This window comes from Hyperolius riggenbachi, unplaced genomic scaffold (genome assembly GCF_040937935.1).
Source record: "Hyperolius riggenbachi isolate aHypRig1 unplaced genomic scaffold, aHypRig1.pri scaffold_146, whole genome shotgun sequence".
NCBI lineage: Eukaryota > Metazoa > Chordata > Amphibia > Anura > Hyperoliidae > Hyperolius > Hyperolius riggenbachi.
The window spans coordinates 2612-24682 of NW_027152360.1; the positions used below are offsets into that span (position 1 = coordinate 2612).

The following is a 22071-nucleotide window of genomic DNA, read 5'->3' on the forward strand; positions in this document are numbered from 1 at the left end:
GAAGTGTATTTGAGGGGTGACAGCCTTGTGTTAGCTTGATTAAGGCTGATTCCGCTCGTGATCTGGTCAACCACCAGTCGGGAACCGTTTCTGCAGGCATACCGTGGGGCCGGTTCTTGACAATTACTACACACGTGTACATTTTGTTTAATGTTTATCTCAATGGATAAGTAAAATAATCTATATAATATGTTACTAGGCCTAAGGCCCGTTTAAAAACGGGTGCTAGGCTGTGGCCGCCACCCGCGCACTGCTCTCCCTCTCCCCTTGGTCAGCGCACGCCGCCCCTTCTGGCCCCGTCCTCCACTGCTGCGCATCATTCCCCCAGCTCTTGGCAGTGTCTCTGCATCCATCCCTGCACATGCGCACAACAAAAAAAAAACACACAAAGGGACATGGGACACAGAGACACTTGCCTATTATTAGGTAGGATAACAACAAAGTAAAAGAAAAAAAAAGAGCCAGGTTGTAAGTTGCTGTAGTTGGGAAACATCCCCCACAATTGCTAATAGGAAAGCTATCAGACTAACTTACATTGTAGTGTCATATCAATGGTAAAATCAGAAGGATCATTATTAATTAGATTAGGTCCAGTCATCTCTACTGGGCACTAAGCAGAAATATAGGCAGCACAATAGGTTTTAGTTAGGCTTTACAGTGTATGTTAAGCTAAACAATATAGAAAATTAGATGTTAATGTAGCCATGCTCAATTATGTAGTGTAGCCCCCAGACACAGTGTTGATTGTATTAACTTTGTGCAGGACCCAAGTGTCACCCACGGAGTAAAAATTACTGGTATAATGTGAGTAGTTATGGCGTGGGTAAACCCATTCTTGCATTAAAAAGGCTCAGTTGATCAGCAACTGTAGTACTCCCCAAAAGGGAGGATAGAACATGGAAGACAGTGTTTCAGCACTCACAGGGCTAGATTTATCAAAGCATTACCAACAGTTTTTTTCTTCTTAAACAGTTCTAACCAACAGGGGGAACAGTTCTGCATGATAATAAGAAACTTCTTTAATCCTACTTAATAGTGGCAGCTTAGCATGGATTTCAAGAACTGCACTACAGTTAAGAAAAGTGCAAATCCATTTCTTAAACTGCCACAGATTAGGAAGTGCTTAATAGCACTTCTACAGATTGTGCTGCAGTGCAGGCTAGGCATGGTTTGTGAGTGCTCCTCCCCCCTGCCTAATTCCTCACTCAGAGCCTGCCAGTATCAATACAGCAGATGTGTTGGTTAGTACCTCAGCAACAGCAATTTCCACACACATTGCACTGAGAAACCTTGTCTGAGAAACCTTCCTTACTCCTCCTATTTTAAATCATTTAAGAAGTCTGTCTGAAACAGTTCTGCATGGTTTTCTAAAAACCTACCAATATTTAGTCTCAGACATTCTTGATAATAAATGTCCCCCACAGTAGCTAAAGAACTGATGAGATTGCTTGCTGGCCATCCATTTATGGTGCATATACACGTCTTATTTTTCCAAACGACCGGTTCGGACCGGTCGTTTTGACGTCAAATCGAGTGCGTGTACAAACAGTCGTTCGGCTGATAAGGGTGGTTCCAAAATCAGCCTTATCAGCCGAACGACCGGTCATTTGGAAAAATCAGACGTGTGAATGTACATTACATTACATTACATTAGACTGGTTAGTTCCAGTGTAAATTCTCGTTCAGCTAGAATTATTAATTATCACCAACTCTTCCCCCCCCTTCTTTTTTTTTTTAAATAATATATTAATTAACTAACATCAAGCCCTCTTTGTCCTCTTTGTCCAGGTTCTCCATTTTCACCAGGATCTCCAGGTTCACCCTGCCAAAGAAAATAAATAGAAACACAGTTATACAATACTAGCGTATTACATAAAAAGCCAATTTACGTACGACATTGCTAAATCTATGAAAAGAGAAGATGGTATTATGCTGTTAGCTAAGCAGAAGTAGTTATCTCCTAGTAGATCATTTTCATATTTCTTGTTTTTAAGCATTTTAAAATTGACAAAGCACCCAAAAGTTGGTAAAAAAAAAAGAAAGAAAATTATTTCGAGCATTTTCTTGCTTGTTGGTGGTTTAAAGGGCATTTTATGACAAGGTGTAAAAATATCACCTAGAAGAGATCTCAGAAGAAAAGAAAAAGTGAATTGCATAAGGGCCCCTCTCTTGTGTTTTTATTATCTCTTAAGTTGTACACATTACACCAATGTGTATAATGTCTCAAGAGACCCCTCTACACATTAGATATAAGAGGGGTGCTTAACTGATCACTCCAAATTTGCAGCAATCAGATCACACTATGAATCCTTGTTCTTATTGACACCCCACCAGACATTGTACAAAGAGCTCCTGTGCCCACCAGTGGTGTGAAAGGAGCTCTGAGGGGGAAAAAGATGTCACTGCTCCATTTTGGAGCCACACTCCTCTTCTGGGCATGCCTATGAAATTGCCACTGGGAGCTTTGGGCGCAGGGTAAAGACAATAATACGGCTATCCCTGTTCCTGCACAAGTCTCGGCAGCACTAGTTACTATTCCCATTCCAGGTCGTCATGGATGGTGGGGAATGATGTAATTCGGCTACCAGCTATTGCTGGCTGCTGAATTACAGTGTTTCTGTAGTAATTTGTGCTCCATCTTTGACGGCATAGAAATTACTCACCGAGTGCAGCTATAGCTGTAATTCCTATTACAGCCTATGGTGGCGCCGGCTGCGCCCAAATCTCCTGCGCTGTTTTAACAGCGTTCGTCTGCTGGTGGAAGCAAGACTCTTTAAGGGGGAGGAGCCACACCCTATTCGTTATGCTTTCCATGGAGCTGAACAAATTAGCCCATTGCAACATTTCTTAACGAACCCACAGCTGAGCAAGTACGCTCTTAACTCAGCCAGTTGCAGAACACAACAAACAATGCTTAGTCATAGCATACCAGCTTGCACTAAAGACTGTTTTTTCCCAGCAGTGAGCTATGGTACATGCTAATAATACATAATAATACATATGCATGGTACTGCAGCTTACTGAAAGGTTTTTGCACTGTCCCCATAGTTTTATTTTTCATGTTATTATGTCTTCCGTGTACCGTAGATTTTTTTTGTGCACAACTGAATGTGGCGACACCACTCCTGTGCAAGCCATTCCTTTCTGTAGATGTTTTGCAGACATATGAGGGTTTACAAAGGCTTTTTCTACCCAGCATGCGAGCAGTCCTCTCAGAAAGGTTTTTGGTCTTGACTTGACTTCCACACTTACCCTTAGCTGCCATTTATTTATGACCTTAAACTGGAAACTAAAAAGATAACAATATGCTCTGAATCTGCAAAGTTTCCTCCTGGTTCACAGGCATCAATTGACTTAATTTTCAGATTATTATGCAGTATCTTAAAGGAGCTTATGGTTGTCGAGAGACATTCCATACTTGGGAGTGTAACAGAGTTTATTAACCATTTCACAAATGATTTGTTAAACTACTGATTGTAATTTCCTACTTGCCCTACTGGGCTATTTTTATGTTTTGCCACTGGAATTGTTACTGAGGGCGTGCAGCGAATGGCCCCAATGATGGAGCCGTGGTCCCGCCCTTGAGATCATCGGCTCCTGTTAAAAAGTAAGAAGGGAATAGTGAGTGGCTTTGATTGGCAGTCTGGGGCAGCGCCGCCCCCCCCCCATCTGATTGGTAGTTTGCTCCTGAAGCCTACTTCCTTACATTAGAAGCAGAGAGGGGGCATAGGAAGGGGGACACAAGACATCGGAAGACAGGGGGGATACTGGACACATCGGGTCATGGGGAGGACACTGTACACAGGGGACACAGGAGGACAGAAGACACAGGGGGACACAAGAGGTACAAGGAATGCTCAAGGGGGACATAATTATGGAAGGGAGAAGGTCACCATGGATGCAACAGGTTTAGTATATTTTTTTCCCCTTGGTTTTTGTCCTCTAAACCTAGGTGCATCATATAATCCAGAGCGTCTTATAGTCCGAAAAATACGGTAATAATATAACATTTGTAATGAAGGACCTAATCATGTGCACATACAGTAACAGAAAAAAATATGAGTAAATTAGTGATCACCTTTTTTCCTGTGGGTCCAGGCTTCGCAGGACCGCCTATGCTGCCTTGAACACCGAAAGCACCCTAAATAAAACACAATTATTATTCTTAATTGTTATGCTTCTTACACTCAGATTGATTTTCTTCAGCGTGTAGATTTTAGTTTTTTGTTTTTTAATGTTTTCTTACATCAGTGTAGAGTTGTAGATGATTTTTACATTAATGTGAATTGCCATCAGCTTAATGTAGTATGCATGGAGGATAAGTCTAGATATGAGTACATTTCCCCTCTGCACTGATCTCTGTTTGTCATTAATGGTTGGTTGCATGTGAATTTTAACTGCTACAATAAAGGTATTTGCAACTTTGCAGCTTTGGATATGTGCAACCACTTTCTCTTCTGAAATTATTTGATATGACTCTTTACAAATGAGCAGCACTCTGAAGGCTTAAAGAGGAACTCCAGTGAAAATAATGTAGTAAAAAAAGTGCTTCATTTTTTACCATAATTATGTATAAATGATTTAGTCAGTGTTTGCTCATTGTAAAATCTTTCCTCTCCCAGATTAACATTCTGACATTTATTACATGGTGACATTGTTACTGTGGGCAGGTTATTTAGCTGTTTCTAGCTGCTCTGTCTGTTACAGACAGCTAATAACAGCTATTTCCTGTCTCTGAACATTGTTACATTGTGGCAGTTTGCCAGCAGTACCGCGGTATTCAGAGCCTCTTGTGGGAGGGGTTTCAGCACAAAATCAGTCACACAGCGCCCCCTGATGGTCTGTTTGTGAAAATCATTGTCTTTCTCATGTAAAATGGGGTATCAGCTACAGATTGGGAAAAAGTTCAATTCTTGGTTGGAGTTTCTCTTTAAGCCTACTGCACACTTTCAATTATGATTGGCTAATTTTGCCAACTCCATGTAGTATGAGGGTCAATAGATATTATTGTCAGAATCTGCTCTGCTGGCCTTGATTCCCTGGACTGTTTTATTTCCTATGCAGGCTGCATAGTTCAGTCCAGGGAAAAGAGGCCTTTTTGTCAGTTTGCAGGGCTGACTGAATTGCATCTACTTATCCTGTAATCTGCTTGTCTGCTTCCTTTGAAGGTTTCCAGTATAAATGTCACTTCTTTCCAGAATTCCTTGCTCCCCATAGGTTTTGTTTGGTGAAGACTGACTTTAGAGCCTCAGCCTCTTTGTCCCTTATTACTGAATATTCTAGTGTAGTTAATTATTGGGGAGTGCATTTTGCACTCCTATTAGTGCTGTCGGATTTGTGTTATATTTGTACTGTCTAGTTTTGTCTTGTTTTGTACTTGCGATTTCACTGTCTCCAGTGGTGGTTGATAGTGAATCGTTTAGTTTGTTTTGTCTAAAGTAAACCCTTGCTTTTGTCTGGTGTTAAGGCAACCGATTGGCAAGCGTTCTCGCTATCTGTTTGTCTGTGTTTTCCGTGTTCATTTGTTAGTTAGGGTTGGTACGCTTTTGTCACTGTTGCGCTTAATGTGCGGTGACCGTACTATTAACTCCCTTGTCACTGTTGCGCATATCATGCGGTGACTGCGTTTAGTTAGTTCATTTGTTATTTTTCTTGGCGTTCAGATTGTGGTTGTTTGCTGTGTCTTTCATTTCTTATTCATGTTTTGTTTTTGCTCAGTCTTATGTTTCTGACAGCAATCGCCTCTCTTGCGGTTGGCTTTCTTACTCTGGTCTGCTCAGTTGTGATATGTCTACCGTCGCCGGGTGCCGACTAGATTGGTGGACATTCATACAGTCTGTCTTTATTCTTACTCGTCTTGTGTTGCTGATAGCAATCGCCTCTCTTGCAATTGACTTTCTCACTCTGGTCTGTTCTGTTGTGATATGTCTACCGTCGCTGGGTGGCGACCAGATTGGTAGACATTCATATAGTTTGTCTCTGTTTTTGCTCTCTTCTGAGTTGCTACTCTGTTTCTATTTCCCAGTGTTGCTTAATCGTGCAATTTCTGTGGATGTGCAGAGGACTTTTTCCTCTGTACTCCACAGCTCCACCTGCTGGTTGGAATTCTCCTCTACAAATATATACTGGGTGCTCTGCTTCTGTGATTGTGGGGATTTCCTTCTGCTTCAGCGCACATGGTGTGCCCTGACTTTGGAGATCGCCCCCAGATCATTACAATTATACTGTATACTTTGAGCAGATTGTGAAGGTAAACCCTTTACTACATGGAGGTGGTAAAATTGGTCAGTGATTGGCCAATCATAATTGAAAGTTTGTACCAGGCTTTACTGGTGGGATTGTGCACTACTCTTGATTTTTACCATAATACAAAATCATCTGGTCCTTAGCAAGTTCTGAAATTATTTAAATCTAGGCTGTTCTGACATTATTTAAAACAAACTAACTTAAAGTGTAAACCACACAAAATATTCTGCTGTGTTATTACTTATTTTAAAAAAATGAAACCAAAATGGAAATGCCATGTATGAAAAAACTATGTATATCCCGCGATCCTATACATTATAGAAAAACCTTTAGTAGCAATAACTTGAAGTAATCATTTCCTGCATGACTTTATCAGTCTCCCACATTGTGGGCCAAGAATGACTATCAGTCTCAAACTTAGTGGGCCGGGAATCTTGGCCCACTCCCCTTTACAGCATTATTCCAGTTCACTGAGGTCTGTGGGCATTTTTATGCACAGTTCTCTAAAGGTTCAGGTGTGGACTTTGCCTTGGCCATTGCAACACTTTGAATGTATTCTTTTTTGAGCCATTCTGGTGTAGATTTGAAGGTGTGCTTAAAGAAAACCTGTAATGAGAAAAAGTTTCCCTGGGGGGTACTCACCTCGGGTGGGGAAACCTCCGGCAGATCCTATTGAGGCTTCCCCGTCCTCCTGTGTCCAACAGCGGCAACGAAAAAGCTCCTGGAACAGTGGGGATGTAAATATTTACCTTCCTGGCTCCAGCGCAGGCGCAGTATCGGCTCTCCGCTCGGAGACAGCCGATCGCTGTCAGGCCGTTCTACTGTGCAGGCGCAAGTCTCCTGCGCCTGCGTAGTAGAGCGGACCCGATGGAGATCGGGTATTTCCGCCTATCTCCGTGCTTAGAGCCGAAAACAGCACCCCCGCTGGAGCCAGGGAAGGTAAATAAATGTAGCTTGTCAGGCTTGTCGAGCCTGGATTGCTGGAGACTTCAGGGGAGCCAGCACTGGATTGCCTGGGGAGGGGGAAGCCTCATTGGGACCCCGAGGCTTCCCCCTTCCGAGGTGAGTACCCCCCAGGGGAAATTTTAAGATCATTGTCCTGTTCTATGACCCAGAATAATTTAGGATGTAGCTGTTGCACAGATTGCCTCACATTTGACTCTCGAGAACCGTGGCATATAGAGAAATTCATGATCTGCTAGATACCAGATTATTTTTTTTAAGATATCCTGATATGAAAAATCTTAGAGTTGAAAGTGGGTCTACTTTCTTTTCTTATGACTGTACTGTATATTTTCATAGTGATTGGAGAATTCCTAGCAAATTATAAAATTGGAGGGAGACTCAATAAGTCTTTTTTATTTGCTTTTATGATGAGGAATAGGGGTACAAATGATTAAAAGTCACAAGAAATAGTTGTGAATAAAATACTTTATTGTACTGATATGTCTTACCGGAAGGCCATTTGATCCTTTACTTCCTTTTTCACCTTTAGAGCCAATCTTTCCCACATCGCCCTATTGAAGTAGTAAAAAGAATAGTTCAAGAAACAGTTAGATCTTTATTTATTTCCATAGATGTTTTCTCTATTTATGTATACAATAATAAAAAAAAAACATTTTGGCTGCAGCACGCAAATACAATCACACAACCACCACGTCACACACCTCATCTTTCAAACACAGCAAGAGGGTTTTTTATATCTCAGTTTGGCTGCATGCATGAAACTGCTCATGTGCATCTTTGTTGGATGAGTATTTTTTTGGGGGGAAGGGTGGTTCATGCTGAATTTAAAGGGAAGTGATTCTTGAGTACTGTACATTAGGACAAAGGGCATAGTGAAGAATAACCTGAGGCATTTGCCAACATTCAATTAATTACTTGGTGCTGGTTCTAAGGCAAACATGCCCAAGCTGTCAGTGCTGAGATGACATGTATTTATACAAAACATAGTGAGGTTTGGATTTAGCATGGCTGGCTGCAGTCAAGCCGGGCTGTGTTCATTCAGCTAAATCTAATTTTTAGTGGAATTTAGTTAGTTGGATGTCAAATTTCAAACATAAATTGTGAGAGCTCCTTCGTCTTCTATTCAATTGTGTTTATTGATTAAATTTCTTTAAAGTAGTATGAAACTCTGCATTTATTCTTTGCTCTAAAATATTATTTACAGCCTTAAACTTACTACCAGAAAACAATAGTAGCAGAACAGCATTCAATGAGGTTAAACACAGCACTTTCTTCTTCAGTGGGAAGCTTAAGGTGGCCATTAGAGATGTTGCGAACGGTTCCCGAACCGTTCGGCGGCGAACATCTCTGAATCCCTGGGGGCTTTACTACTTCCGGGTCGCTCTGACCCGGAGTAGTACGCCTGTGCTGCCCGGCGGATCGCGTCCTAGATCGCGCTCCTGTTGCTGGGCACTTTCTGCGCATGTGCGTGACGTCATGAACGACGTCACGCTCATGCGCAGAGAGTGCCCGGCAACAGGAGCGCGATCTGGGACGCGCTCCGCAGGGCAGCGCAGGCGTACTACTCCGGTCAGAGCGACCCGGAAGTAGTAAAGCCCCCAGGGATGTTCGCCGGGCGAACAGTTCGCCACATCACTAGTGGCCATACATCTATCGACTTGGCGGCCAGTCAACCATCCGATTCGATGATAATTATCGAATCAGATGAAAATCAGTGCTACCAAGAGCGTGCCCATTCAATTGGACATGCTGCAAAGTTTCGAGCCATCGTTGTCGATCAGGTGGGAGGCAGTAATGGCAAGCAATATCGGGGCAATCGATATCGGGGCGATCGATGAACACAATGAAACCCTCTGCACTGTCCCCCCAATGTAAAAGTTGCCCGGTGCAGTATACTTTACCTGTCCATGTCCGTTGCTGGCTCTTGGCTACATCTGCAATCTGCATACATGCGCCCCACGTTGTTGCTGGAGTAACATGGGCATGCTGATACTGCCAACTTGTATTGCCAGAGTTGTTGTCCATGTGTGTAAGTTCCCTGTCATTTTTTCACATTTATTTTGATAAAGCTTTATTGCATGGTCGTAAAGCAACATTACAGTTGAGTTGACTAGTGCTGACTGAGATAAAGACACCTGACCACTACATTTGGTAGAAGAGGGAATACCTAGTAAGGGATGGGGTAGCCAGGCCACCCCTCCGGTGATTAAGGTCCAGAGGATCATATAAGGTTGTGGTTTATTAGGGTTAGTGATAATGCACTGAACGTGATGCATCTCAACAACTTTTAGGATGGACTGATAGACTTAGTTTAGAACCTGTATTTGTATAAAAGTGGCCTGTTTCATACATGATTGTTGTGGAGATTGACGTTAGCACAGGTGATATTTGCTTATAAATGTAAAATAATGATCTATCAAATGCATATTAAAACTGTACATGAACTAGGGATTTGATGTCTAATGATTGTTAATAAAATTAATAAATTGTATTTTCTTATTTATCCTAACTATCCTAACTATCCAACTGTCAAGGTCATGTTGATCTTAGCACCAGTAATCGGTGTGGGCACCCTTAGGGTGTGGAATCTAAGTGGGCACAGGTCTTCACCAGCACACACCACAAGGGATGATGGTCTGTCAATCCCTAAGGGTGACGGACTACTTTGCTGCCTGGTGTAACTACCTGTGCTTAGAAATAGACTTTAAAGAGAACCTGAGACGAGTAGCTTCTCAGGTTCCATAATTACCTGGGGCTTCCTTAAGCCCCCTTGGGGCCATTCGTCCCTCGCCGTCTCCCCAGGTGGCCCGTGTCCCCCGCTGGATGGCCCAAAAGCTTGGCCAAGTCGCGCTTCATCGCGCATGCGTGGATCAGGTTAAGAAAGCCCCAAGTAAGTATGGTACCTAAGACGCTTCTCGTCTCAGGTACACTAAGCATTACACAACAAAAATGTTGTGGCATATTAATTTCTTCATACAATATTTTGTTTTTATAAGATATGAATTTTATAAGATCATAGTAGAAATTCTGTGTGGAATCATTTCCCCAGATGAATTTAAAGCCGTAGTACTAGGCTGCATGAGTAGAGATATGTCATAGTTTAAATTTTCTCAAAATCTTTTCTTTTTAGATGTGTAGCTGAAATCCTTTTTTGAGCAATAGTTTGTAGCATCTGTTGGTGGCAGCGACTATTTCACTAGTACAAGATGCTGATAAATTCACGTCACATCACCACAAGCAATGAATTAGCAGCCAAGTAACTCCACTGCAATAAACCAGGAATGTTGAACAGAATAATTGCTGCAGTATGGGAAATAACAAATTGCTGCTATTACATGCCGTGTCACATTTGTCTTAAAGTCAATGGGAACCGTCTCTTAAAAAAAAAATCCAGATACTTACCTAAGGAGAGGAAAGGCTCTGGGTCCTAATGAGCCTTCCCTCTCCTCTCCCGGTGCCCTCGGTGCAGCTCAGGATCCCCCCTTTGAATCCCCCGCTGCGGGAGACTTCGGAAGTCTTCGGGTGCTGAGTCCTCCCGAAGACAGTGGGCTACATACTGCCCACATATGGTTGTGCAATAGAAAGCGTTCGCACGTGCGCAGTATGGAGCGGCCCGTTTTCAGGAGCACTCAGGCTCCCAAAGACTTCCCGAAGCCTCCCTTTGGCGGCGGAGATAGCAGCATTTGACCAAATTGGTCAAATGCTGCTACTAGAGATCCTGAGCTGGAACTGGCACCGGGAAAGGAGAGTGAAGGCTCAATAGGGCCCAGAGCCTTCCCTCTCCTTAGGTAAGTTTCTGACTTTATTTTTTTTTAGGCGACGGTTCCCATTTACTTTAACAAGCAACAAGACAGCCAAGCCATTCAGGCTTGAAATCATTTCACAATAAACTTGATTTACTACCAAAGACTCTGGAAGTAGGAGGTTAATTTTCGCTGACTGGAATTTTTCTGTCTTGCTTCTTATTCAGCATTCTTCCAGGTTTCTCTGGAGGCTTTATTAGAAGAGACACATTACCCCATTTCCCCAAAAATAAGCCCTACACTGAAAATAAGCCCTAGCTGGAATTTTGAGCATGCCTGAAATATAAGCCCAACCCCAAAAATAAGCCCTAGCGGAAGTTAAAGAGGAGGAAGAGATGGCAAGCAAGCAGGGACACAGTGGTACAATGCCAATCGGGCACTCGTTCTGTCATCCCAGCACACAGCTGTGCGCAGGGATGACAGGGCAGGTGCCAGTCAGTACACTGCACAGGAGGAAGAGGCAGCCAGCCAGCGGGGGACACAGCAGTGCTGATTGGGCCCAGGTTCTGTTGGTCATTTTTCACATTCTTCACTTACAGTTGTACTCACTTTTGTTGCCAGCAGTTTAGACATTAATGGCTGTGCATTAAGTTATTTTGATGAGACAGCAAAATTTAAATTGTTATACAAGCTATTCACTAACTACTTTACATTGTACCAAAATGCCATATCTTCAGTGTCATCCCATGAAAAGATATATTAAAATATGTACAAAAATGTGAGAGGTGTCCTCACTTTTGTGAGATACTGTATCTGATGATAGGCTCCTGGGGACTGTGGGAGTGTTGTGGCACAGTGTGTGGGCACGGTCTCCTCACCTAAGTGCATGAGCTAGCTGGATAAAAACTGTGTTATACTTCAATGTAAGGGTTCTCCCTTGATTACTTTGTGTAAATCAATGGTCCCCTTCACATATGATGCAAATGTTTGCATGTGCGTTTTCGGCCCATGCAAGTCACTGTAGATATCTGCAGATCTAATTTCTTGTCAAGATGAACATTTTTTAAAGGTAAATATATTCAACATATAAGTAAAAAAATGCAGGCATCCTTCAATTGCATACATTTGATAAGAGCACCTGTTTCAAATGACGCAGGATAGCAGTATTAGAATATCTACAGGTCTATAATTATAGACCTGTAAGCAGTGATGGTCTCAGGTGTACTTATGAGTGGCTAAGCACTCAAATTTGTGATTTAAATGAGGCTTAATTGCTTGTGTGGCTGGATCTGAAGGGGTTATTTACCCATAAGTCCGTCATATATTGTGCGCTCCAAACAGCTTGCACGCATCTTACTGGACACGTTGCAAACCTCACCACCGCGCACTTCCTCCTTCTAGCTTGAAGGCGGAAGTGCATGTAGTGAGGCTTGGAACACGTCCAATAGGACGCTTGCAAGCTGTTTGAAGCGCACGATATATGACGGACTTATGGGTAAATAACCCCTTCAGATCCAGCCGCACACCTGAGGCAATTAAGCCTCATTTAAAGGACCTCTTTTGCAAAAATATATGTAAACATGTACAATTAAGTACATTTGTTCCAGAGTAAAATGAACCATAAATTACTTTTCTCCTATGTTGCTGTCACTTACAGTAGGTAGTAGAAATCTGACATAACCGACAGGTTTTGGACTAGCCCATCTACTCATGGGGGGTTCACAGGGATTTCCTTATTTTCAAAATGCACTTAGTGAATTGCAGTTGCTCCGTCCAACTGCCAAAAAAGTGTACGATGAGCAGGGAGGCTGGTCAGCATCTTTGTATAAATCTTTTTCAGGGAGTGTCTTTATAAAGAATAAAGGTCATGCTGAGAATCCCCTATGGAGAGATGGACTAGCCCAAAATCTGTCGGTAATGTCAGATTTCTACTACTTACTGTAAATGCCAGCAACATAGGCGAGAAGTAATTCATGGCTCATTTTACTTAGGACGAAACGTACCTCTTATTTGTATGTGTTTTAAATTTTAAGATTTTCGCGACAGTTCCTCTTTAAATCACAAATTTAAGTGCTTAGTCACTCGTAAGTACTTGTGAGCCCATCGCTGCCTGTAAGCTTAACATCAGTTGTGTGTAAACTACTTGAGGGGTTACTAAGAGATACTATACAACACTTCATTGTAGAAAATAATCTTATTTCTCAGCATCAGCATGGGTTTACTAAAGACAGGTCCTGGTTGACTAACATGCTCAGCTTTTATGAGGTAGTGAGCGCTAATGTGGATATTGGGAATGCTGGACATGTCATATACTTGGACAAAGGCCTTCGACACTGTTCCCCACAAAAGTCTGGTGCAAAAGTTGAGGTTGCAAGGACTGGGGAAGAGTCTGTATGCATGGATAGGGAATTGGCTAATGGGCAGAAAATAAAGAGTCGTGGTCAATGGATCATATTCAAAATGGGTGACTGTTAGCAGTGGCATCCCACAGAGGTCAGTACTGGGTCCAGTGCTCTTCAATTTATTTATGAATGATCTAGTAGATGCAGTAGAAAGCAATGTTGCTATTTTTCCAGATGATACAAAAGTGTGCAGAATCATCAACTCTCAGGAAGATAGTGACATATTGCATCAGGATCTGGATAGGATGGCTATATGGGCACATACATGGCAGATGAAATTCAATCTTATCAAATGTAAAGTCATGCTTTTTTGGTCGTACCAATGGTCTAACACCATACAAAATAAACGCAATACAGATGAAGACATCAAACTTGGAGAAGGACTTAGGCGTACTCATCGATAACAAGTTAAATAATCGTATTCAATGCCAAGCCGCTGCAGCTAAAGCAAATACAATTTTGGAATGCATTAAAAGGGAAATAAAAACTCAAGATGCTAGCATAATATTGCCCCTGTTTAACTCTCTAGTAAGGCCACATCTGGAATATGGAATTCAGTTCTGGGCACCACATTACAGGAAAGATATTGCAGTTTTAGAGCAGGTGCAGAGACGAGCAACAAAATTGATACGAGGGATGGAAGGTCTCACTTACAAAGAAATGTTAGATAAACTGGGTTTATTTAGTATACAGAAAAGACGCCTTAGAGGGGATCTAATTAATATGTATAAATACATCAGAGGCAATACAAAAGCTTGGCGGATGAGCTTAACGTCCCTAGGCCTCCACAAAGGACTAGAGGACATAATCTACGCATGGAGGAAAAACGTTTTTAGCCATTTATTTAGGAAAGGGTTCTTTACAGTAAGAGTGATTAAGTTGTGGAATGCATTGCCACAGGAAGTTGTTATGGCAAATTCTATATCTGCATTTAAAGGGGGCTTAGATGCTTTCCTTGCATTGAAAAACATCAATGGCTATAATTACTAGGTAATGCCCAGTGGTGTTGATCCAGGGATTTTATTTGATTGCTATCTGGAGTCGGGAAGTAATTTTTTCCCTTTTAGGGCTAATTGGACAATGCCTTGTAAGGGTTTTTCGCCTTCCTCTGGATCAACAGGGATATGCGAAGGAGCAGGCTGATATTGTACTTTGTTTTCTCGTTGAACTCGATGGACGTATGTCTTTTTTCAACTCAAATAACTATGTAACTATGTAATATCTGTAAATTTACAGATATTCGGCTAGTTCATTCATATAGTAAAATATTGGTAATATTTACTGTTATTTTATTATGACCTAACCTCTCCCTAGTCTCACACAGAACCCTTCCCTGGTGGGTGCCTAACCTTAATCACCCTCCCCCGAGCAACTAACCTTAACTCCCCCTGGGCAACTAACATTAACACCCCTTGTGGACAACTAAGATTAATGCTGGGACACATCCTAATTAAAAGGGCACCTGATCTGATAGTCGCCCTGGTGTCTGCAATAACAACAAAATCAAAGAACACAGGACAAGTTGCATACCATGCAGAATTACGAGGTGCTGGCCCGGTGCAAAAGTCAATCATATAATCAAAAAGGTCTGCACACTCGGTAGTAGAAAGTCCATTTTGGGCAACCACCAATTGTATCGGGGTTCTCGATAGGTCCCCTTTGTCAAGGTATTAAACAAAATGGTAACATTGAATCCATGTGCACAACAGGCTTATAAACGGTTTAAACCATATTAATACACCCCCAGAACATTCAAAATTGCTGCCATCAACATCTTCTAATTAGCATATATAAACATTCGGTATACACTATGATATAGTAATGGATCAACATGTCACTATATCTGAGGTCAGGGCTATTGACACTGTAGCAAGTACATCCCAAGCCAAGTAATAGGCCAAACAACAGGCATCAAATCTCCAGATAACATGCCAGCCTGCGTGCCATTGGGTGGTTAAATTGATGCCTGATGCAGTATCAAATGGTCAGACTGAGTAACTGTTATGCGTAGATACCGTAACAGCACTGACCATAACACAACATTGTACACCTTTATAGCTAATGACAGTGACTAGTTCTGCATAAGTAAAAATAAGCTATTCCACTACACAGAACTAGGAAAGCATTAGAGTGTGGGGTTTGGCTTTCACAGGCTTTGGATCAATAAAGATTTTGCCTTAATTATCTGCTGGTACAATGCTGTGATTTGTCCTTTATTGGGTGAGCTGCATCTAGTTCAGTGAACTTAAAGAACGTATGTTTCCAATAATGTGGTTAAAAACTGCTGTCTATGAATACTGCCTGAGGGAAAAGCATGACTAACAGATGTGGTCACCAGACAGAAATTTGGCATCCTCTTCTATTGTGATTGTATTAGTTGTTAAATACAGTACATGGATAAAATACTGCTTACTATTGTGACTGTGAAGACATCTAAGTATGTAACATGATATAAGCTTATTGTGATCTCAGTTAAAAAATTGTCAGAAAAATGTTAGAAAAAAAAGTGAAGGAAAAGTTAGGGGAAAAGTTCAGAGGCATTGGTATTTACAAACTAAAAGATCTGCAATGGAAGATAAAAATGTGCAGTAGACACAGCACAATGTGCTTTTATTCACACCTATAACCACTTTTTATTCACACCTATAACCACTTTTTATTCACACCTTTAACCACTTTGCAACCGCCCAACGCCAATTGGCAGCCACAGAGTGGCTCCCCCAGGACCAGCTAACGCTGATTGGCGTCAATTCCTGAGGGCGGAGATTAGCAGGGAACACGCACGCGTGATCATTCCCTGGCAAGACGTGGAGCTCCGTGATCAGCCTGCCAGCATGCGATCGCGGCTGACAGGCTGTTAGTGAAAAAAAGTCTGGTATTTACATGTATAGCACTGCAATCTACTGTAGTGCTGTACGGGGGACAGCTCTGTCACTGACCTATCCCCTCGAGTGGCTCACAAACTGATCCCTCTCGTAGGCTAATTCCTATGACAGGTGATCTTACTAATTGGTTCTCATTTCAATTAATAATTAAAAAAACAACATTTTCACAATCCACAACTTTACAGTCTTGGTTGGGCTAAAAATTTAACATAATAAACTATACAGATACTAGATAAATAGATAATAGCTTTCTAGTATAATCTACTGGTTAAACTAACATAATGTGGAAACTACATCAAATTACAAAGATGCTGCTTAGAAAAGGTTATAATTTAAAGCTGTTGGCGGGAACAAAATGGAGGCTGGTGAGAAAAGCCAACAATCACAACAATAGTAGCTCAAAACAAAGTAAATTAGTTTTCAGCAAATCTATTCAAAAATAGAATTCAAAAATATATTACTCAAATAGAACCATGAAAAAGTGCACCTAGTTTTTCCAACTAGAATCAGACTCGGTTACAGTGTAGCCATGGTTGGATATGGGTCCCCTACAGGTAAAAGCATTATGAAGGACTGTTTGCGTTCAAAGCCCAGATGCCAACTAGGCATGCTAAAATTGACTGACATTAAGAGAAGAGCTCTATGCATGTGTTGGTTATTTGTAAAAGATGAGTGCTTGGAAAATTATCTGCTTTGAAATTTTTTCTTGGTGTTAATAATGTCAATAGACATAACACCTATTAAAAGGAAATTGAAATACTGTGCCATAGGGATAAAAGTACATCATGGAACGTTCTCTTCAGAACTGTTCCGGTAGAGAGAAGCAGCAACATACTGACTTCGCCAAGGAACTTAAAATGAGCAGCTCCAGGGTTCTCACCACCCCACATGCTATTTCTGGCATTATTCTTGTGCTGGGAGCCAAGGAAATTCACTTAATTGGAGCAAAAGTTTGAAGACGTTTCACTAGATTTATGAATTCATAAAAATAACCTTTATAATTTGTACCTTATTACATTTTTCGGTCCTTCAAAAAGGACTTGGTGCAAAATGTTTTTTTTAAATTTTTTTTCCAGACTATGGGCTTGAGGCATTAACCACTTGCCGACTGCACACTCATACCGTGCGGCGGCAAAGTGGTAGCTGGAGGACCAGCGACGGCAGGTGCCTCCCTAATTAATCAGGAAAGGCCGCTCGCGCGAGCGGCCGTTTCCTGTCAGATTACGGAGCGGGTCTCCGTGAATAGCCTGCGAGCCGCTGATCGCGGCTCGCAGACTAAATGTAAACGTAGGAGACACATCTCCTTTGTTTACATTCTACGGCAGATCGGCGATCCCCGGCCAATCAGCGGCCGGGGATCGCCGCCATGTGACAGGGGACGTCCTGGATCACTGGGCATGACAGGTAGGAGAGGGAGGGGGGGAATTTCGCCGTGGAGGGGGGCTTTGAGGTGCTCCCCCCGCAACATGCCTGCAGACCGGAGCGATCAGACCCCCCCTGCACATCATCCCCATAGGGGGAAAAAAAGGGGGGCGATCTGATCGCTCTGCGTGCCAGCTGATCTGTGCTGGGGGCTGCAGAGCCCACCCAGCACAGATCCCAACAAACAGCGCTGGTCCTTAAGGGGGGGTAAAGGGTGGGTCCTCAAGTGGTTAAATAGCTTGTAATGCTGCATATTCAGACAACGCACTGCAATTTTAGTGGTACTTACCTCAGCAGAGTACCACGCGTTGTGCAACCAGCACACTCTGCGGTACTCTGCTGGCATAAGTAGCGGTAAAATTGCTGTGCGGTGTCTGCACACGGCAATATTACCAGCTGTAGTGCATCAAGCCATATCTGTCTAGTTGTCTAACTACCTCTTTGGGAGGTTTTCAGATATTTTCCAGGTGCTTCACTGACATTTCCAGGCATGGAAAAGGCAACTTAATGCTTCACTGTGAGCTTCACAAACAGCAAAATGACAGGTTTTGCCTGGATGCCTGGATAAAATTGCTTATTGTTGATGCCAAGGGAGGAGATGTGCTCCTAAAGTGTAACTGTCGGGCATAAAATCAAAAATCAATTCTTTAGTTTCATCTGGTAAACAAATAATACGGATGCTAACCAGGCAATCCAAAAGTTAAAATCTCAATTAATTTTTCTTGTTTATAAATGATCATTCCCCAGTTTACCTAACTCTTATTTGGTACGTTGCCGCACAAAGGAAGTTGCAGGGCATGCTGGGTTGTCTTTTTTTGCTTCTTTATTTCCCCTCAGACTTAACTAATGTACAGAAGCAAAAAATGACAACCCATCATTCCCTGCAACTTCCTTTTTGTGTACCAAATTTTGTGTGTACCAAATAAGAGTCAGGTAAACTGGGGAATGATCATTTATAAACAAGAAAAGTAATAGAGATTTTAACTTTTGGATTGCCTGGTTAGTATCCATATTACTTGTTTACCAGATAAAACTAAAGAATTGATTTTTGATTTTATGCCCAACAGTTACACTTAATAATGCTATTTCCCCTCCGAGTTGTCACAACTCTCGAAGGGAGATATAATTTGGGGTCTGGCAGCCGCCGGAGCCCCAAATTACCGTTACGCGGGGCGTGCAGCATAGTATTGCTGCTATGACGGCACCCTTCGGATAATAACCTGCTTCGGAGCGTGGCTTATAAAAAGTTATCTTACCTCTGAGATTCTATCAGGTATTATTTATTGGATTTATATAGCGCCAACATATTACGCAGCTCTGTACAATACACAGGATTACAGACAATGATAATGGGGTGACCAACACCACAATACAGGTAATAGACAATAGATACAACAATAAATGTAATAAGCAATAAGATACACAACACAATACAGGTAGTAATACAATGCCAGATCATACACTGGCGTGGTAGTGCTAATAATACAAAACAATACAGCCATATTTATAAGTACTGATTGGCAGAATTTTAGATCATAAATTGTCTTTATATTACTTGTTTTATTGATCTGTTAGTAAAAGAAAGAAGAATACCATAAAGAAAGTGAAAACATACAGCTGTATAGCATTGCACTGATAATTTATTTCTGAAGATTCCGGCAATAGGAGTTTTATGGCTTGACTGTTTGTTAGGCTTGGCACACTATTCTGAAGTATATTTATACAGCAATGCTACACGAGTGGTTGAAGTATCTGGCTCCAGAGCAACAAAGCAAATGCATATTTTTCAAGGACTCTCACAGCTCTTTCCAAAGTATATAGAAATCTTGCTAATTGGGCTTTATGAGTTATGTCTTTTACTCACTGGACTCCATGCCTTATCTCAGGACCTGTCATATGCTATCATTTTGAAACAACCAATGCAGCTTTTTACATCCTTGAATGTCACTCGTCTTTCTAAGCTATCTCTAAAACAAGAAGGAAATGTCTTTTAACACAAGAAGACTATTCTATATTGCTTTTTGTCCAGTTTTGTATGTAATCTCTGAAAGTGTAACTAAACTCTCCAGACAAAATTGCTTTGCCAGTAGTCAATTATTTTTTTTGCGGCAGTACTAGAAGACATTCTGTATAACTGCAAGCTGAACATTTATACTACCAGGGCATAACAATAGCCTGCAGGGGCCCAGGGGCTTAGGGGGCCCAGCTGTCATGAGATGCTAGCTTGTGTCAATGGTTTCTGTGATTGTCCCAGGGCTCATCTAAAAGATAAAAGGAGACCAATGGAGCAGAATTGTGTAAGATTCTTAAAGAGAACCCGAGGTGGCATATTATAATCCTAATAGAACACAGAGGCATGTCATGTGCACAATGACATGCTTCTGAGTCATTGTACCGCTGCTGCCAGCCCCCCCCCCGCTGCGCCACGCTGCACCCCCTTAAAAGATCGCCAGGCTAGCAACAATCTGCTGGTTGCTAGCTGGCTTTATTTATGTGAGGCTGTCAGTAGGTACTTCCTGAGTCGCAGCTTGGCTTCCTATTGGCAGAAGCTAACAGAGGCGGAGAGCGGCGGGTGGAGTCTGGAATCGAGGCGGCGATGCTATGAGGCTGACTGCTTCACATAAATAAAGCAGATTGTCGCTAGCCTGGTGATCTTTTAAAGCGGGATTGTCACCATAAAAATCAAATTTCAACAGCAACTGGTTTGAGTGTATCGAGTGATAATGATGCTAATCCTGCATTCAAAACTTTCAAAAAATATTTCGCTGTTATAGTTTGGAGTTATCACAAACCTTAGGAGCTCTGGCCCTTTAATAGCCATTGCCAAAAAGTTGCATGCTGGGGGATCTTTTTATCTATAATATATTCCTCCTCTTTCCTTTATTTCCCCCTCCTTCTAATGACATAAGACAGTGCACTTCCTAGTATAGACCTCAGTGGGAGTGTCTGAAGACTCTGGGAGGAGGGCGGGTAATAAATACACAATTAGCAACAGTAGAAAAAAGTGAGGGAGGAAATTATCAGGAGGTCAAAGGTAACTAAAATTAACCATACCGGCTCGGTTTTCTAGGTCTATAACAGGAACTGTTTGTTTGCACTTAAATCTTCTTTACGACAAACTAAACAAAAAACTGTCACCTCTAAAGAGGTATGACAAGATACTTAAAACAGTGGTTGGAGGTGTCCAATGCATAAAAGACAGGCTATTAAGCTGTTAATCTTATAAACAAAGAGGTAATCTTTGCTCTCTTTAAGAATTTGGACCAGTTTATTGAAAAAAGGTCTTTTATTTGAGCATACAACGCCGTTTGCAGGTGCTTGCCTGCTTCCTCAGGTTAGTGAAAAAACAGGTGCCTTAACTGCTATGGCTGTGTATCAAGCATGAGCGCCACTATTGAGATGAATTAGACATAAAGCACTGCTAAAACATGGGCTCCAAATACTTCCCAATGTGTGGCTGAACTTGGATGCAAAATAGATAGGTTCAGCGCACGGCACTCACCGCCGGGCACCAAAACCAGGCACCCCATAGCAGCAATGTAATGCTGCACAGAGCAATAAGGGTAATTTAGGGCTCTGGCCGTTGCTGGACAGGGAGTTTTGCGGCAGCAGGCAGAGCCGTCATTAGGCTCTCCTGGCGCCCAAATCACCGGCGACGCGTACATACTGTACATACGCCTTGGATGAACATTGCACTGTAGTTACTATCTCTGGTCAGGTTGGTTGTCATATTTGACAATCCTCTGGTGTTCTTGCACTTAAACCTTTCCATGCTGACAATAGCAAAGTTAAAATATCTGATATCGTTTGAGAACTCGTCACCAACTTAGAAACAATGCCAGAACTGCTGTGTCACATCTCTCAGTTACAATCCACAATATGTGCTATCGACAACATTACATGCATGCCTGTGCCCATACTCTGTCCTTCAGCAGCAAACTCTCAGTAAAATGAAAAGTTGTTTTGGTATCTATGTGAACAGCCATCCCCAGCACCACTGCATCAACAAGAGTACAAGCTCCGCATTGTGGGATCATCCACGTAACATAAAGCACATGGGAATTTGAGAAGTCAAAGACGCGCTACTGCTTACAAATCCTTGTTGAAACTGAATGCTGTGAATCATATCAGTACAAAAAATATTACAAAGCAAGGTTCTGGTTACAGTATTTTCAGTGCAGTATGTGAACTGAGTGCAATGCCTAATGGAATCAAGAACTGAGCTGATAATCCCTTACACCACTAACTGATCACAGTTCTATGCTTGGCTGTAACTCAGCAAGCAGGCAAATATTATTTCCAAGTGTAAGGTTGACTGATGTTCTCTGTTCACATTGTTTATACACTTGTCAGAAATGCGTTTACTTCATGCTAACTGATCTGAACAGCTCAGCCCATGTCAAAATT

At 41.9% G+C, this 22071-nt stretch overlaps 1 protein-coding gene across 1 annotated transcript in view; it reads right to left on the bottom strand.

Annotated features, from left to right (window-relative positions):
* Window positions 1-1759: 1759 nt before the first annotated feature.
* LOC137543662 (collagen alpha-6(VI) chain-like) overlaps window positions 1760-22071 on the bottom strand; it is a gene marked incomplete at its 3' end in the record, with an annotated part of 216497 nt that continues 196185 nt past the window's right edge. Inside the window, exons 24-26 of the mRNA XM_068264789.1 lie at window positions 7701-7763; window positions 4079-4141; window positions 1760-1822 (exon numbers count right to left, since the gene is read on the bottom strand). Coding sequence (XP_068120890.1) covers window positions 1760-1822; window positions 4079-4141; window positions 7701-7763 — 189 coding nt within the window. The remainder of the gene's footprint in view (window positions 1823-4078; window positions 4142-7700; window positions 7764-22071) is intronic.